Below are 19,166 nucleotides of genomic sequence, written 5' to 3'. Positions count from 1 at the left end.
CAAACTGTAGCCTGACCATGTTGGGCACATGTTTTCAGGATCTACTGGGGCTGTGTCACAGGCCATGGTCACTCATATTTGGCTTAGAATAAATGTCTTCAAATATTTTACAGAGTTTGACTCTTTTTGTCAACACCTTCCCTTGTTTCCAGATCAAAACCTGTGAAAACAAGAGCCAGCTCAGGTGCTTCCAGTAAACAGCAATACGTCATCACGCCCCATCTGAAAAAAAGGAGCTTCCCTCTGGGCAAGAGGAGCCCAGGTAGGGAGGGCTACAGAGCACCAGGGCTCTGGGCTCTTTCTAAGCCCAACACCCAGCGGGGCCCTGCCAGGCAAGGGCAAGTGGCAGGCACTGGGCAGCTTGTGTGGACACAGCCCTGGCCTGACCCTAGGGAAGCACATGCTCCCTGCCTTCAGGGTGCTTTTGGGGGACATGGACGCAGGACCCTAGCAATACAGCCACCATTACAGACAGGCCACCGGAGCCAGCTCTGAGCCTTGGACTGGGAGGGAACAGGAACGGAGAGAATGCTGGTGGGATGGGGACACCATCCAGGATGGCTACCCCAGAGGGGAAGTTCTGAAGCAAATTGGCAAGGTGAACAGGGACCAGGGTCCATTCATTCATTTATTCATCCATTTCTTTAACAAACATCTGCAGAACCTACTAAACTCCAAACACTGCTGAGGAACTGAGGACAGAGATGAATAAAATAGAATTCCTCCCTTGGAGAAACTTACAACCCAGAGGAGAGGACGGACATATCTATAAAAAATTACACCCTTAAGTAAGGGCTGCATCCAAATATGTACCAGTCCATGTGTGAGCAGAGAGGAGGGGTGGGCACACTGACCTGGGTCATGGGTGAGGGGTGAAGGGTGGGAGCTTCCAGGCAGACAACAGGGAAGGCTCACCAGGCAGACAAAAAGAGAGAGAGAGAGAGAAGACAGGGGTTGGGGAGAGAGAGAGAGAAATGCCACAAGGACCAGCCCATTGTCTCACCCGACTGAAGAGGTAGGTGCCCAGGGGAGAGGTAGGTGAGGAGAGAGGAAGTCTAAACTCAGACCAGGAGGGCTGTGAATGCCCAGCTGCGAGGTTTAGGGGCTCCTGGAGGATGTTGGCAGGAAAGGGCATGACCATTCGAACCTGAGAAAGGATGGGCTGGCAGGGGAGGGGGACACAAGGTGCTGAGCCAGGGTGTCTGGTGAGGATTGGAGAGACCCAGCAGGGGAGGGAGGGCAGTCTCAGAGGGAGTGGGGCCTCCTTCAGTGCTTGAAATGAGGCCAGGTGCTGATGATGTTGTACAAAGCCTGCCCAGGGGACAGGATGCTAACCACGTCACTGTGGCCCACCAGCAGGTAGTTTGGAGTCAGGTACCCCTCAACCACGGCACACTGGATCAGGTCCTGGGCCGCCTCCAGAGCTGCGGCATTTGGTGGCTTTTCTGCAAAACACATTTTCCCCATCAGTCATTAGGGGTCAAAGTTTCTTGATTAGGGAAGGGACAAGCACCTAGATTCCAGTTTCTTTCTCCCCCCCCCCTGCCCCCGCCCCATTCCACCATCACCATAGCCAACACATTTACATAAATTGTGGCAATCAGGCACAAAAAGAAAACAAGGTCACAGCTTTGTCTGATTCCTCCATGCCAAAGTTTCTTCCAGAAGGTTAAAAAACTGCTCTGGAAGAGAACTGCAGCACAATACACCACTTCTGAGCAGGTATAAAGCAGATACAGCACCACAGAGACGCCTACTGGTTTTCTATAACAGACATTGGTGCTCCCCAAATTGTTGCCATGACTACCAAGAAAGGGGACCCATTTGCCAACTGAGCGATAAAAGCCCTGAAGTTTCCAAAAGACTTTTCCCCCCTTGCTCCATGTTTGCCTTGGATATAGAGCGAGGTGGAGCTGGGCATGGGGATGGGTGGATTTGGGGGTAAATGCTCTGTCTGAAAGGGGATCTTGGTGACATCCTGTATTAAAAGTCCACTTTAAAGCTAAACTATTCCACTCACACTGCCAGACACTACAGGACTGCCTTTCCCGCCATGCTTCCCAGACATGCTGCCTGGTCTCTCAGCCCCCAGCACCCCTCTACCGCATGCTCACCCCTTACCTACAAAGTAGCCGATGAAGGCAATTCCTAGGGCAATATCATTGAATCCATAAGTGTGAGAGCCTTGGACGTGCCATCCAACCCCTTCATACACGCCACCATCCTGGCCCACCAGGAAGCTTAAGTCAGGAAAAGAAAATGAAGACAGTCACTCTGGGAAACAGAATTTAAATACTTCATTCACTCCTTCAACCATTCGTTCATTCTTTCATCCATTCACCAGATATTGACTGGAGATCTCTTATGTGCCAATGTGGACAAGGACAGAAAACAAAACAAAACAAAAAGACACCACAATCCACTTCAACCTGGCCTTTGTTCCCAACACACCACTAAATCTGACCCCTCCAAGGTGAGCAGTGGCTTCCTGGCACTCAGTACAATGGACACTTATTTTACTTCTGGACTACACTGACCCTGTTGACCACTCTCTTAAAATGTTCCCTTCCCTGGGCTTCCACAGTCGCACCCTTCCACAACCATGACTCACTCCACCCTTCCCCTGCTGCTCTCTCAGGCCCCTCTGCCACCCCGCTTCCCTTCCTCAAACATGGTGCTCCTCTGCACTCTGGTCTAGGCCATTCTCTCATTCAACATATTCACCCTGGAAAATCATTGCCACAGCTTCAAGAACTACCTGTAAAAACAGTGCAAGCAAACTCGCCTTCTTCTAAAATTTCTCCAGCTAGAAAACTGGACAACACTCTGAATGCCTTCTAGCCTCTCACTCAGTCCACCTGGTCACCAATCATGGCTTGTCAATTGTGTCTCCTACACAACTTCTAAATTCCTCCACTTCTTTCTAGACCGACTGCCATGGTCCCACTCCAAGTCACTGGATCACTGCAATAGCTTCCTGCCCAGAGTTTTGCCTCCTTCCAATCCATTCTTAAAGTAGCACCCAGAGTGATTTTTCTAAAATACAAATCCTATCATAGGGCATGACCTCCCAAATAGTCTGCAGCTGCCTTTCAAATAAAGTCAGTCTCTCTGAGTCCGCTATGAGGCCCTCTGCAATGTGGCCCCCACAGGCACTCCCACCCTTACTGCTCACCACTCCACTCTTTCAAATCTATTTGCAATGCTCTGTCTGAACCCTGGGCCCTGGCAAATGCTATTCCTCCTCACCCAGACACTCTTCCTCCTTCTTTGCCTGAATAAACCCTACTCCTTATCCTTGTCCTAATGAAGATACTCCTCCCTCTAGAGGCTATTCTCAGACCCCAGTCACTCCCTGCAAAGCCTTGATTAGAAGCTCATCCTATACATTATCCTGTTCTGCATCCATTACAGTGCTCAACACTCTGACTTGTAGTTACTTGTTAGCCCTCCTTCTCTCATATCTATCAGTGAAAGTTGTCAGAATCAAAATGGAGTCAGTTGTGTCAAACTCTAACAAAAATAAATAAAGCCAGGAGGTTGAGAACAGTGGACCCTCATGCACACAAGCCTACAATAAGAACTAGCACAAAGACTCTGAAGGACTCTTATGCACACAAGCCTGTAACAAGAGCTTTTGCCAAAAAACGTTCGAAACTGCAGCTTGTTACTAGCCACAAGAACATCTGGTGATGAAGAACACTTGCCCAACACACTGTCTCCACTAACGAACTGGTGTCACCTCCTGCCTCCTGTGATAAGTGCCAATGTTCTCCAGGGTTCCCTTTATTTCAAAACAAATGATGTATACTTTTCCCTTTTGCCTTTAAAAGCTTCCTCTAGCCTGAACCTCTTTGGATATGCCTATGGTTCCTGTAGCATGCATATCCCAGATTTGCAAATTCCCTGTGCACTACCAAATAAACTACTTATCTTTATTCTCTTGCTTTTGTTTTTGGTTTTTTTTTTTTTTTTTTTTTTTTTTTTTTGAGACAGGGTCTCACTCTGTTGCTCAGGCCAAAGGGCAGTGGCAAAACCATGACTCACTGCAGCCTCAAACTACTAGGCTCAAGCAATCCTCCTGTTTCAGCCTTCCAAGTAGCTGGGACTGACTACAGCTATACATGCCACCACACCCAGCTAATTATTTTATTTTTTTGAAGAAATGGGGGTCTCCTTACGTTGCTCAGGCTGGTCTCAAACTCCTGACCTCAAGCAATCCTTCCGTCTCGGCCTCCTAAAGTGCTGAGATTCTAGGCATGAGCCACCGTGCCTGGCCAAATTCATCATCTTTGGAGAATCTCTTTCTGTGTGTTGTTAGATTGACATATCTTGTCTAGCACCAGGCATACAGTAGCTATCCAATAACTATTGATTAAAAAGCTAGAAAATAATGTGTGAGTGGATGCTTTGTCCTGATTACAGTCCACATCAGGGTTACAGATGACATATCATGAAGCTGGAGCAGAAGGATATTGCAACAGGTTTTGAAAAGTCAAGGAATGGGGATTGAGTCTCTAAAGACTAAGTGAAAGAGGAGAACAAACATTCCCTCAACTTCTGGCATTTTCCATGTGGAATTTCCAGATTTATAGTCAATTTCCTGTTACCTGTACTAAATAATCATAGAAAGCCTTTGGAAAATCCCGCAAAGTGAAGCAAGAGTTCCCTCCTGGCCGGGCGCGGTGGCTCAAGCCTGTAATCCCAGCACTTTGGGAGGCCCAGACGGGTGGATCACGAGGTCAGGAGATCGAGACCATCCTGGCTAACACGGTGAAACCCCGTCTCTACTAAAAAGTACAAAAAACTAGCCGGGCGAGGCGGCGGACTCCTGTAGTCCCAGCTACTCGGGAGGCTGAGGCAGGAGAATGGCGTAAACGTGGGAGGCGGAGCTTGCAGTGAGCTGAGATCTGGCCACTGCACTGCGGCCCGGGCAACAGAGCGAGACTCTGTCTCAAAAAAAAAAAAAAAAAAGAGTTCCCTCCTGCTTGCAAAGGCTGCTTTTAAAACAGGAGTTAAAAGGAGAGACAGTAGGCCCAGAACAACACATTTGCAAAAGCACGTCTACCTGAGACTTTGTAGTATTTGTTGTGATTAAGTCACAGATGAATAATTGAAATACATTCTACTCTAAAAATTCCAAGACATTTTCCAAATAGCTTCTTCTACCCCATTAGTTTAATGTGTTTCTTTATTACAGACCTGGCATTAAAGGTACCAAAAGAGAATGTTTTGATCTCACCCCCTGTATTCAAACAGATAAAGTATTGTCCCTATTGTAGAGATGAGATAAAAGAGGCCCAGAAAGGTCACAAGTTCCTACACCTATAAAATGAAGTAAGTAACACTGGAAGAATAGCAGGATTCTAATATCAGAGAGAGCAAGTTTGGAGCTGGGCAGACTGAGGTAGTAGTGAGCAAGGCCTTTGTCTCTGACAGGTTAGAAAGCATTGCATTAAAAAGGTATAACCCTTCATGGCCTTCCCTGAGGATATCACAGTCTTGCTTTATCACTAGGCTTCTAATTCCTTCTTTTCAGAATCTTCCCAACCACTTGTGGAGATACGTCCAAGCGAGATAACTGACCATTAGCTATGCTCTGAGTGATCCTCAGCCCAGTCTTGCAAAAATAAAATACGATTCCTCATGGAAAGCACACAGTCCTAAGGAGAGCCTCAGGAAACATCAATTCCCTCCCACAGCCTTCCTTCCTACAATTCTGAAGAAAAAGAGGCATTGTCTTGGCATTGATCCCACTTACTGATATCCAATGTCACAAAAGTTCCGTGTGTCCATGTGAAAGGACTGTATGTTTCGGACGACAGTCTGGCAGTCTGTGGATACAGTGCAGCTTGTGCCAGCGGTGTGGATGATGATGACGTATTTGGCTGGGAGGTTCATTTTAGGGCAGTGTGTCTCTCTGGCTTCCCAAACAGATCGTTTGATGATGTTGGGGCAAACTGTGGTAAGATGAAAAGTCAAGGGAATAAGAATTTGGTTTTGCCTCCCTGTGAGCAATCGCTCAACTCCAGGTTGAATTATTGCTCAGCCTCTCCTAGGCCTCCAGTACCCACGGGTGCATCCTAATGTAAGATCGGCTGTGGGATCCTGGGGAAGTCCAGATGGAGGGTTTCTGAGTCAGATGGCTGGAGCCAAGGGGCTGAGGCAAAAATCTACAGGTCTGATACCCATAGAAATCAGTGTAGAAGCAGAAGGGAGAGGACTGTGGGTTATACAGAGGCATGGTCATTGTCTTCACAAGACCGTGCATTGCAAATACATATGCAAGTATTTGTGCTTCTGTATCAGGGCCACTACATGGAAAGTCAGTGGACTCTCTGAACTGATCACACATATTTGGAAAAAACTTAAAATCTAGAAAGAACTGTACACATATTAAGGAATTATCATTATTGAAGATAGTGCCTGTCCAAAAGCAAGAAATATTTTATTTAGCAATTCACAATTTTAAAAAGCTAATCCTAAAAATATCATTGTTCCCAAGAAAAGGTCCACACTAGCAGAAGTGCTTATTAATTTGACTGGTTTTAGGTTGCTGCTTATTCGCTTCAAAATAATGCTTTACTTTCATTACTCGGCTTTTTGTTATATGCACTCTGATGTCAGCATCATCTGTGAGCATGAGCTTTTCTCCGAGCTGTGGCCATGCTGTGGCCAGGGCAGGTTTTTGCGTTTAGAAAGGTATGTAAGTTTATGTAAGTCTTCATGTCCCCACATAATAGACACAAATGTGTATACATGTTAATCCCACTGCATTCCCACTCTATTTTTTCTCCATAGCCTTTATGCCATCTAACATCATATGTATTTATTTGTTATTTTGTTCATTTTCTGTCTTTTCTCACTGAAGTGCAAGCTTCCTGAAGGTGAAGAGTTTCATCTGTTTTGTTCACAGCTGTATGCTCAGTACTTAGAACAGTGCCTGCTATGCAGTAAATATTTCTTGACTGAGTGGAAATCTGTGTATATATGTCTTTGTTTTAAGAATAAGTCCATGGCTATATCATTCTGATGGGATAGAGAGGAGGCCAGGAAGATGCCCTGTCAGAATTTTCCAGATCTCAAAGTAGGCATGACTTATTCTTGGTCCCAGAATCCCAATGGGGTCTAACAGGAAAAAGCACTCCCAAACATGGCTGGGTGGTGACAAGGAGGAGGGAGACATGTCATGGAGGGTCTTACCTTTCCTGGGCATCACTGGGTGTTGAGGGTCCAGGCAAGTCTCTTCTTTCAGAAGAAGTGGCTGAATATACCTGGGCGAAAGGTGACCCTTCTGGATGGCATAGGAGATCAGACCCTCTGCAGCTGATAAGGCAGCAGGGCTGGGACTGCTGCCTTAAAGAGGAGGACAGGGAGTACAGAAATGTAAGAAACTTCACCTGGACCAGATACCTGAAGGAAGGATGAGATGACCACTTGAGCTTGAATAACTGGATTGGAAGAGAGGAAACTGATTCAGTTGCCAGAACAGAGGGCCTAAGAGGCAAGAAACTACCTAGATCTCTCAGCAGCCAAGGCTGACAACTTCTTCCAAGAGTCAAGCTAAGACTTTATCCACTCCATCTCTAGGCAGAAGACCTGGAAGGCAGTGAAGGATACATGCAGAGGGAGGCCCACCTGACCAAGTCAGGTGTGTACTAGCACAGGAGAAAAAGCAACCAGAATTTACTCATAGCTCCCCTGATGAAGTATGCAGTAGGCTCTTTATATCTGTTAACTCATAAGTCTCACAGAAAACCTCTGAGAGAAATGCTGTTACCTAGCCCCAGCTGTCAAATGAGGATGCTGGCAGGTGCTGGTTCTGTACGTATTATTTCTCAACTCCATCCCTGTTCTGTGCTTTTCTCTGTTTTTCTAGGGGCTAGAAGCCTGCAAATTATAGCTCCAGGCCGGGCGTGGTGGCTCACGCCTGTAATCCCAGCACTTTGGGAGGCCGAGGCAGGCGGATCACGAGGTTAGGAGATCGAGACCATCCTGGCTAACATGGTGAAACCTTGTCTCTACTAAAAATGCAAAAAATTAGCCGGGCGTGGCGGCGGGTGCCTGTAGTCTCAGCTACTTGGGAGACTGAGGCAGGAGAATGGCATGAACCCGGGAGGCGGAGCTTTCAGTGAGCCAAGATCGCGCCACTGCACTCCAGCCTGGGCGACTGAGCGAGACTCCGTCTCCAAAAACAAAAAAAAATTATAGCTCCAGATTTCCTTGACTGCTGCCTTCTGGTCAGTTTCTACCAATGGAAGAAACTAGAAGAAGAGATGAGCCATGCTTCTCTGCCTGTGCAGTCACAGCATCTATGTCAGACAACCTCAGACTTTACAAGTGATGGCAATAACTGTGAGCTCAAGCAATGCCCATGCTGGCTTCGGCAATATCACAGGAGTACAGACCAGTAAAGAGAGGCAGAAGACAAAAAGTAGGCATGTCACAGAATTCAAAGGAGAAAAGAACTTCACGAGAAGGGCAATCATCAGATAAGGTAAGCATGATGTAGGGTGAAAAGATAAGCGCTGAGCCTTGGGAGTGGAGGAAGAGAGTGTACACAACTCTCCAGCACAGGGTCCACAGGGAGTGACTCTTACCTATCTTATTGCCAAAGAAGGCGATGCCCAGGGAGATGTTGTTGTAGCCCTGGGTGTGCAAGCCTTGGATGTTCCAGCCAACACCTTCATACACCCTGCCATCATCCCCAACCAGGAAGCTGACAAGAAGGAAATAATGGGTTTATTGGCAAATCCCCATAAATGAAAACCTCTCACTGACCCTCAAAAGGAAAAGGGATTCTGGAGGCTCATAAATAAGTACTATGTTCCAATAACATAACAATGGGAGGTGCAGAATAACCAGTTTTAGACCTCCAAGAGACATGGGAATATAATATAATTTTTGTTGTGATTTAGCTTACATGTATTTTCCAGAACCTCACTTTAAAAATACTCATTTTGTTCAAAGTGGAATTTGACTGTGTGACACACAAGGACCTAAGGACATTAGTCCAACACTTTTCAAGAGCTTAAGAATTAATACATCATGTTTTTAAATTAAGGGACCAAGCACTTGAACATTCTCTTAAACAATTATGCCAGATTCAATAGGTCCTTTTGTATTGATGTTTTTCTTCAGATTCCCTTTAGGAATTTCCTTAAGCTTTTCTTTACCATAGAAATTTGTTTAGAATGTTCCTTTTTAACATTTATTTTTTAACTCAAATACATTTTTTATTCTACTTCTTTTATTCCTGCCTCTTTATAATTTCTCTCCTCCACTTTCCAATCAGTCTTCAGAACTGATGTTTTCACAACTTTACCTTGTTCATATTTTAATAGAACGTGAGTTTCCACAGCAAACTGAACACAGAAAGAACACCTCCCTGAGGTCAAGGAAAGACTCTGAACTAGGTCAGACCGACTATCCACCCTACACCGATGCTGACCTGAGGAATGGGTGTGGAGTCTGGTGTGTCCACCCCTTCCCTGGCTTTGCTGTCAGTACTTTCACAGGTTCCTTGGTCACTCTTACAGCAGCCTGTGGTTAGTCTGGTGTGAGCAGTCCCTGACAGCTACTGTCAGCTTCATTGCAAAAACTGGAGATTGTCAAATGGTCACTGCAGAAACCTGACTTAGAGACGCAGTGGCTGAAATAACTTAGGAATACAGTGACCAAACCAGACAACACAGCAGCGACAACAGCAGGATGGTGGAGGTGCTGGTGGCAGGGGCAACAGGTGAGTTGTGGTTGACACGGCACACATGATGGGCAGACAGGGAAGACCCAGCCATCCCAGGGGTGCTGGGGGCCACAACCAGGGCCTGCGGCTGCTCTTATTTATTTGTGTTTATAAATAAATAAATAAATAAATAAATAAATAAATAAATAAATAAATAGACTTAGGTTTTCCTTTCCAAAATGGATAATTCAGAAATTATTTATGTTTGTCTTTAGAGTTCCATGAGGGACAGCCCCATTCCCACTCTGTCTTTCCCTCTCCTTCTACATGTGTCTCCTCATTCCTGAGGCTAAGGGAGAAAAGGTTCTGGGCTTCCACTGATGATCCCCAGAGCAGATTCTCAATGCACAGTGCACAGCTCCTTCATGCCCTCCCTTGTTTCCTCGTGGGGCTCTCTTCCCCGCCATTCCCAGCGCCCACTCTCCCCTGTGGGGTCACCAGACTCGCTGTCAGAGTAGCCCTTCAGGGTAACGAGTGAGGCACTGCTTCCCAGGTGCGAGTCCCTGTGAGGTGAGGAGGAGCGGGGGCTGCACTGACAGGCACCCTGACACAGCTCTGGGTACATGCTTCCTCGCTCTGAGCAGAGATTTTAATTCCCCTGAACCATGGCTTTGTCACCCATAAAATAAGGGTAGGAACCCATTTCTCAGAGTAGCTGGGAGGGCAAAATTGGGTGATATTTGTGAAGACCTCTGTAAACTGTAACGTTTCATGAGTTCCAAGGGCTCAGTTAAAACTGCAGTTGTTACATAACCTTCCTTGCTTTTTCACAGGAGCGCCAGAATCGAAAGCCACTTAAATAAGTGGCTTAGAGTCATCCCCCTTACAATCCCCGGAAGATTCGGATTTTGTTTGATTTCCCTTTTACCATTTTTATTCATTACAAAAGCAACACAAATGAAGCCCAGAAAATAAAAGACACAGAGAAGGGGAAGTGGGAAGCACCCCAAGAGCGGTGACTTTGGATGCGGGCCTCGGGGAGTTGACTAGCCTCTTACTTGTATGCCACGTCGCACCAGCCTATGGTGTAGATGGAATGGGACTGCAACCCCCGCAGCATCTGGTTGCAAATGCTCTGCTCCTGGCACTGCATCCCTGGGAGCTGGTCTGTGATGATGTAGGCCACAGGCAGGGTCAGCAGGGCCCTGCAGGCCAGTGGTCTTGCCCCCCACTCCTTGCGGGAGACGACAGTGGGAGTATCTGTAGGGAAGACCACAGAATGTCACATGGCAGGCCCTGCCCATCTTCCCCCAACAGGTCATCCATGTCCCCTGACCTCTCACACTCAGGCCCAGCCTGCCCTGCGCATGGGAGACACCCTGGGGGAGCTCTTCACCCCCACAGCCCCCTCCTCTCCACTGTGGCTGAACCACTGCCCAGACACACGCAGCACTCAGCCTGGGAAGTCGTGCCACCTTGTTCCCAGACAATCTCTCCTTGTCTTTCCCTGAAGGGCAAATCTCATCCCCTACTGCCCCCTGGCCTACATGCTCCCCTCCTTCAGAAAGCACCCCAGCCAACCCTGCCGCCCACCCTGGGGCTCTGAGCTGCCTCCTTAGCCAGGAAGCCTGAGGATGTATTGTCCTCACTGGCGTTGGCCCCAGTCTCAACTGTGTCTCTTGTCTTCCCCTCCCCTAAGAACTGTGAGTCTCTGAAGGAAGCTCCATCAGTCTCCTCAACAAGCGGCTCCAGAGCTCACAGGAGGCTCCATGAACACGGTGTCTGCGCCTCTTTCTTCCGGGCGAACACTCCCTAGTGGCAGGGCTGTGAGATCCCACCCGCGGCTGCAGGCTACCTGAGGGCTCCCTTTCTCCATCCTCATCATAGGAGCCCCAGGAGCACGCTGAGGGACAGTTGAGACACTGTCATGCTGGAGCTGAGAGTGGAGGACATGTCTTTTTCTCTCTGGGTTTTTTCTCCCTCTCTCTCTCTTTTTTTTTTTTTTTTTTTTTTTTTTTTTTGAGATGGAGTCTCACTCCATAGTACAGGCTGCAGTGCAGTGGCGCAATCTTGGCTCACTGCAGCCTCCACCTCCCAGATTCAAGCGATTCTCTTGCTTCAGCCTCCTTAAACTGGAATTACAGGTGCATGCCATCATGGCTGGCTACTTTTTTGTATTTTTAGTAGAGACGGGGTTTCACAGTGTTAGCCAGAATGGTCTCGATCTCCTGACCTCGTGCTCCACCCTCCTCGATCTCCCAAAGTGCTGGGATTATAGGCGTGAGCCGCCACGCCCAGCCTCCTTCTCTCTTTTTTCATCTGAGTTTCTCTTCTTTTTCTCTCCTTAGGCTGAGGAACTCCCCTTTGCCTAAGGACTCAGGATGATCCAAGGGAGTGGTTGGAGATGAACATCTTGGGATTCCTCCCCACCCCATTCACTCTTAGTCTAGACATTATCAAGTCCTGAGAAACATTTCTGACCACTTAAGAAGCCCCAGCCAATCTTCAAACCGCCTCACCATTGGGACCCTTGCGAATGAACTGTGAGATCCTGACAATCAGGTCCATAAGCCTCTGGGACAAGCCTCTGACTTGGGTCTCATTCCAGGAGAACTGTGGGAAATCCCCTGCAAGAGAGCGCTGGTGCATTGGTGCACTCCTTGGAGTGCACGTGGCCAGCAAGCTCAGAGGCTGAGCCAGACATCCCACTCCGCAGTGCATAGCCTCTCCTCCCCCCCAGGTCACCTAAGGCCCTCTAGGGAGCACACAGAGGAGAACCACAGAAGTCTCTGGCCTCGGACTGACTCTGCCTTCCATATCTTCCCAGAGAGGCCTTTTTCCTCCCACCTCCCCCAGCCTCCCTCCATTCCAGGAACACTGCAGTCTCGCCTGCTGCCTTATCTGGGCAGTGCCACCTTTCCTGGTTCACCTGGAGACCTACTAATCAAACCATGGGTACCCAGCAGAGTGTCACATACCAAGATGGTTGTGACATGTTGAGCTAACACACATGTCTTAATCACCTATTGGTGCCAGACAAGGTTCTTGAAACAGAAATATACAGATCATTGTGACTGCCTTCAAAAACTAGACGTTTCAGAGATGCTTTATTGTGGATTAGCCACTGCCAGCCTGTCCTTATCCCCCACTGCTCCCATTCAGTATGAGGGATCCTGGGAGCAGTGGCCAGTGGCAGCAGTGACATTGTCACCAGCCCCACCTCCCACAGACCAGCCCTGCAATTACAAAGCATGTCTAAGGACACTATCAGAATTGTGGCTTAAAACAACTTCATGAGTTAAGCAAAGCAACTATGATCTCTATACAAAAGGGAAACCAAGTCTTAGGGAAGTTAGGTAACTTGTCTAACATAACAGAGGTTTTAAGCGTAGATTTAGATTCCAATCAGAATCTCTAACCCCGAAGCCCGTGTTCATAACAACTGTACTCTGCAGCCTCCCCAAAGTTGTCAGATGAACTTGGGTTAGTCACTGCCACAATGTGACCTGTTTCTCTTCCTACAAGACAAAGTCATCGAGGGTCTCCACCATGGTTCTGGGATTCTGTCTTTCTGTGAAATCAAGAGCAAATACATGACCAGGACACCAAGGCCAAGGTGTGCTAGAGAGATTGCTGAGGACGGGAGCCCACCTCAGCAGGCAGAGGGCCTGAGCTGGGCTGTGAAGGGGATACAGAGGACTGGGGAGGGGGGAAGGCGGAGCCTGGAGAGGACACTTTGCAAATGAAACCCAGAGGACTCTCAGAGTGGAAGAGCAGCCTGCATGCCAGCACTGACACTTGGCAGGCAGGACAGGGGCAGGGCAGGAACCGGGAGACAGGGATGAGAACCACACACAACTCCCCATCTTGCTTGGGCAAGTTAATTTCCCCATCAGGGCCTCAGCTTCTCCATTCATACAATGAAAGGCTGAACTGTGTGTTCCCTGACCTGTGAGTTTCTCCAGCACTAACTCCAGGTAATCCCGTTAAATTTGCTGTCTGAGTAGCAGAGGACAGAAAGAAAGCTATATTACATTATTCCTTCAGAAAGGGGACTGCGTATGTAAGACAAACTGAAAAACATGTCATATTTAAGAATCACCAAGCTCACTTTCGTTTTAATTCAACAGCATTTGTTTATTGAACATTGCTATGTGTCTACTGTTATGTATAAAATGATAAGAAATCTTCTTAATCTAGAGAAAGGGCATTGCTACTCTTGGGGAATTTGCTTTTATTTACAAATGTAGACCTAAGTGCTGGGTTTAACTATGATTGGTATAATAATGATGGTGATAAAAATTAAATCATAGCTACAAATTACCCAGCACTTACTACTTGTGCTTAATGGCGCACACTTGTGAACTAATTTAATCCTCAAAAACAACCCTAAGAAATGAGCAATATTATCCTTTTATCATGGAAACAAATACGATTCAAAGAAATTGAATAATTTGTTGAAGACCATAACAAAGGGCAGGCAAGGATTTGAACAAAAATTGTAAACTCTAGAACAGGGCTCCAAATTGCAAATCTACACTATCCACTAGCAAAGGGAAAGCACTTGGATGGGTTTCTGTTATTAAACTTGAGAACGGTTTTCTCTTGCTCATCAAAAGCACTTCTGATACAAGTAAAGAAAACTTACCCCAAGCCTGGAGACCCAGAATGGAGAAGGCAAGAAGCCACGGCAGCATCCACATGTGGTCCCAGGACTCTGACCAGGAGAGTGTGAACGGCGGCCCTGGAAGAAAGGCTAACAGCTAACACAACCATGCTAACTCTGCAAGTGGAGCACCCACCTACTATGTGGCAACCGCTGTCTGCCTTCCCTACCATCCTGTGGCTTCCTGAAGGCCAGCACCTGGCTTAGGCTTCTCAGGACCCCTTGAATACATCAGGTGGCCAATAAATGTGAGGACACTAATGCCTATGTCTAGCCACCCCACTCCCCATCCACCTCCTGTTGCCCTGGGCAACTCCTGGTTCCTCATAGAAGCCCAGTGCCTGATCTTAGGCCTTTCAGGGTAGAAAATAACCATTTCTAAAATCCTCGAGGGAGCTGTTATGAAAAAATCCTGTGTATGTATTTTCATATCTAGTGGTGCAATTTCGTATTTAATCCCATTTTTATAGGTAAGAACATTGAGGCTCAGATGGAGTGAACTACAAGCAGAAGCAGGCTTGGCTTTGCCCCCTGCACCATTTGAGAGTCTCAGGTACGTAAAGTCATTCAATTCAGTCCTCTTCTCTGCAAAGATCCCTGACAGATGCTTGACTAACCTCTTCTTTAGTGAGAATCATAACAACAGCTACCACTTACTGACTGCATTCTGTGTTCCGAGGTTTTTGCTGAGGACTCCATGGATATTCACTAAGTAGTCTCACAATGACCTATGAGACCCGCACTTATCATCAGAACACTGGGCCTCAGAGAGTTTGAGTCACTTGTTCTAAGTTTCCCAGCTAATAGGGTCAGAGCCAGATTCATACCCAGGTCTGGCTGACTCCAGAGCCTCTGCCTGAAACTTCACAACCTGCTTGAGATTCTGATGATGGACGTTCTCAATGTGGGCCCGAGGTTGAACTATAGGATCACTATAGTCTTTTCCAGCTCCAGGAATCTTTCCTGCTCTTTCAGGTTGAAGTGAATTGCTTACTCATCCTCAGTCAGACTGAAACTGTAGCTCTATGAGCTACCACCCAAAACATCAACTTTCCCCCCAATTTTCCTACTGAGAAACTATAAAGTGGAGTTTGAAACCAAATGGGATAGATCATTGCCATCCAGGGTTTTTAAACTGCAATCAGTAGTCCCCAGATGGAAAAATTTTAAAACCACATCTGAAGAGTAGAGCATGAAGAAGCTTCCTGGGTCAGGACAAGCAACCACTTAGCAGATAACATCCAGGATTCCATTCATTCAGGAAAACTGCAGTGAAGACAAAATGAGCCAATTACAAATGAGGCAGGCACCTAATAAATATGAGGGAAAGTGTTCAGCCTCCCTTGTTAGTTAAATGAGAGGTAAGGATTCACTTTCCCAAGATTGAAGCCCTGTTAGGAGCTGGTCTCCTGCAAAGTTTCTGGAAGCCACTATCAATTCTGGTTTGGACCCTGGTCATTTAATCATGGTGCTTCCACAACCATGTAATGTCAGTATGGCAAATCCTGCCCCAAGCTTGTCATATCATACATCCAAAATATCAAGGCTTCAGCCCAGTCCCTGACCTTGCCAGAGACAGAATTGATAGTGTCTCCAATCCGCACCATGAACTGCAAACACTAAGATGGCAGGATAAGCTAGAGCCAAGGATTTACCACCTTGGTTCACATTGTTGTGCATCCTATATACTTAAAGAAACATTAGAGCAGGAGACAAGTGAGACATAATAGATAAGAATTTAGGGCTCTACAGAAAGGGAATAAATTGGGTAGAGGTAACCCCAGAACCCACAGCCTTGCCAAGAAAGATCCAGGAGTGATGAAACCAAACTCATTTAGAAGAATTTAGAATGAAGAAACTTTTCTTATTTGGAGAAAGAGTTCCACAAGGGAGATCAGGGGAACTTTCCCTACCATGTACACATTTTAACCCTATAGACTTCAGTCCCATTGCTGGAAGAGGGCTTCTAAAGAAACAGACTCACACTCAAACTCACAGATACCTGTAGGTTCTGTGCTGTCCCAGCCCAGCAGGTCAGGGTGCAGTCGGCTCGCCCCTGATTGGCCAGCAGCTCCTTCCCTTTGAGACTTGGTCTCCAGGCCCTGCCCTTCTTCTCCAGCTGGTGCCTCCTCCGGCCTTCACTCTCCCTGGCCCTAGAGGGCACTCCCTCCCTGGGAATGGAGCACTTGGGCTCTGGCTTCCCAGAGAGAAGAGGAGAACCCAAGATTCCTAACAAAAGATGGAAGAGGAGAGAAAGGCAGAGGGCTAAGGCTCCAAGCCAGCTCCGTTTACAGCACCCAGAGAAACTTAAGTGGGAACAGACTCAGCCTGAAAGCACCTGGGGACCCGCCCTGTGAATAAGCCCAGGCAGCTCCTCCCTGGGAAAGGGCATGATTGCCCAACACTCCCTGAGTTCCTTCCTCATACCCAGCCCTTGTGCCTTGTAGACCTGGGGTCCCGGGGGTTCTGTCCCTGACATCTGGGAACTTCTTACCAATGAAGATCTATCTGTTCCAGTTTCCACTGGAGTCACCAGCAGGGGCAGGAGAAAGGGACAGAAATGGAAAGGCACATTCCCAGGAGGCAGCTAGCAATGTGTCATCACTAGAACTTATTCTGACCCCGTAGCTATCATGCCCATTCATCCACCACCGCATCTCAACTTCAAACTCTTCGCCTGAAACAAACCAAGGCTCTCCTCTCCTCACCCATTCCTGACAGTGGCCCTCAATCCTCAACTCCAGTCTCCAAGAATTGCTGTCTCTTCTCTGAAGCAGTTAATGCATAAGACTTTCCAGTCAGGCTCAGCCAAGGGTACCTGAGCTGCAGCCCCCTGGATGGGGAATGCTCAGGCCAGAGGTCTTGGAAAGTACCATTCTCTCTTGAGAAGATACTTGGGTATCCACTCTGTTCTATACACTGATCAGCCCAAACCACACTTCAGGGACAAAAGCTGGGGAGACCTCTGCTAGACCCCACACCTCATATGGCTGCCAGCATCTGAGGGAGACATGCTGAGTGAGCTCCATTTTCCATAGGGTGGGGAATCTTGGGTGAGGACCTCAGAGACAGACATCTAGCAAGGGGACTGGGAATTATAGTTGATGACAATGACAGACACTACCTTATAAGTCTGAAATTTTTATTTATGACTTTGGATCTTTTGCAGTCATGATTAAGTCCTTAAAATGATAATGGTTTATCTTTAGATTAGCACGTTAGGGAGAACTGAGGAGACTGTCTCACTCTGAAGACCAGACATGGAAGAGAAGAAACCCAAGTGATAAAGCGGGCAGTGGCAGCCCACAAAGGGAAAGGAAAATGGGTAGGATCCTGCAGTCCCCAACTAGAGATCGAAGGACACCAAGGGATTAGCTGGCAGAAAGTCTGAAGCAAGACCACTGTTAGCCATATGGTATTTTCATTAACATTAGAGAAAGTGTTCCTTCCACAGGTAAAAGTTGTAGCCAATATGTTAAGGCTAATGAAAACAGGATAAACAGCTACTTTGTATGTTATGTAAATTGAATTATTAAACAAAATAACACTTTGAATTCTTTTTTTTTTTCTTTGCATTTTGAATTCTTTTTTTTTTTTTTTTTTTTTTTTTTTTGAGACGGAGTCTCGCTCTGCCGCCCAGGCTGGAGTGCAGTGGCGCGATCTCAGCTCACTGCAAGCTCCGCCTCCCGGGTTCACGCCATTCTCCTGCCTCAGCCTCCCGAGTAGCTGGGACTACAGGCGCCCACCACCTCGCCCGGCTAGTTTTTTGTATTTTTTTTAGTAGAGACGGGGTTTCACCGTGTTAGCCAGGATGGTCTCGATCTCCTGACCTCGTGATCCGCCCGTCTCGGCCTCCCAAAGTACTGGGATTACAGGCTTGAGCCACCGCGCCCGGCCCATTTTGAATTCTTAATCACAGTAATTAGGAACTCAAAGTTACTCAGATATACTATGTTTTTTTAATTATACTTTAAGTTCTGGGGTCCATGTGCACAACGTGCAGGTTTGTTACATAGGTATACATGTGCTATGTTGGTGTGCTGCACCCATCAACTCCTCATTTACATTAGGTATTTCTCCTAATGCTATCCCTCCTCCAGCCCCCCACCCTCTGACAGGCCCCTATGTGTGATGTTCTCCTCCCTGTGTCCATGTGTTCTCATTGTTCAACTCCCACTTATGAGTGAGAACATGCGGTGTTTGGTTTTCTGTCCTTGTGATAGTTTGCTGAGAATGATGGTTTCCAGCTTCATCCATGTCCCTACAAAGGACATGAACTCATCCCTTTTTATGGCTGCATAGTATTCCATGGTGTATATGTGCCACATTTTCTTTATCCAGTCTATCACTGATGGACATTTGGGTTGGTTCCAAGTCTTTGCTATTGTGACTAGTGCTGCGATAAACATATATGTGCATGTGTCTTTATAGTAGCATGATTTATAATCCTTTGGGTATATACCCAGTAATGGGATTGCTGGATCAAACGGTATTTCTAGTTCTAGATCCTTGAGGAATTGCCACACTGTCTTCCACAATGGTTGAACTAATTTACACTCCCACCAACAGTGTAAAAGCGTTTCTGTTTCTCCACATCCTCTCCAGCATCTGTTGTTTCCTGACATTTTAATGATCACCATTCTAACTGGCATGAGATGCTATACAATTATAGTTTTGACTTGCATTTCTCTAATGACCAGTGATGATGAGCATTTTTTATATGTCAGTTGGCTGCATAAATGTCGTCTTTTGAGAAGTGTCTGTTCATATCCTTTGCCCACTTTTTGATGGGGTTGTTTGATTTTTTCTTGTAAA

The 19,166-nt window shown here is 46.9% G+C and overlaps 1 protein-coding gene across 1 annotated transcript; it reads right to left on the bottom strand.

The window, feature by feature from the left end:
- Positions 1-820: 820 nt before the first annotated feature.
- Positions 821-14,426, bottom strand: PGLYRP3 (peptidoglycan recognition protein 3). The gene is made up of 7 exons (XM_005541792.3): positions 14,334-14,426; positions 10,744-10,945; positions 8,601-8,719; positions 7,204-7,356; positions 5,762-5,960; positions 2,122-2,240; positions 821-1,445 (listed from the first exon to the last, which is right to left on the bottom strand). Exons 1-7 carry the CDS (start codon positions 14,386-14,388, stop codon positions 1,267-1,269), a joined length of 1,026 nt encoding a protein of 341 aa, XP_005541849.1. The 5' UTR covers positions 14,389-14,426; the 3' UTR covers positions 821-1,266.
- Between the last annotated feature and the right edge of the window lie 4,740 nt (positions 14,427-19,166).

The sequence above is a fragment of the Macaca fascicularis genome, chromosome 1 (assembly GCF_037993035.2).
Source record: "Macaca fascicularis isolate 582-1 chromosome 1, T2T-MFA8v1.1".
In the NCBI taxonomy this organism is placed as follows: Eukaryota; Metazoa; Chordata; class Mammalia; order Primates; family Cercopithecidae; genus Macaca; species Macaca fascicularis.
Note: the sequence above shows the minus strand (reverse complement) of the source record. Positions and strands in the feature narration are given on the sequence as shown.

What these genes read in the sequence shown, in the direction of transcription:
- PGLYRP3 (XM_005541792.3), bottom strand. Translation starts at nt 14,388, where the DNA reads ATGTGGATGCTGCCGTGGCTTCTTGCCTTCTCCATTCTGGGTCTCCAG. An exon ending in CTTCTTTGGCAATAAGATAG is followed by an intron (nt 7,357 to 8,600) that starts GTAAGAGTCACT and finishes CTCCTCTTTAAG; the next exon opens with GCAGCAGTCCCAGCCCTGCT. An exon ending in CTTCATCGGCTACTTTGTAG is followed by an intron (nt 1,446 to 2,121) that starts GTAAGGGGTGAG and finishes TGTGTTTTGCAG; the next exon opens with AAAAGCCACCAAATGCCGCA.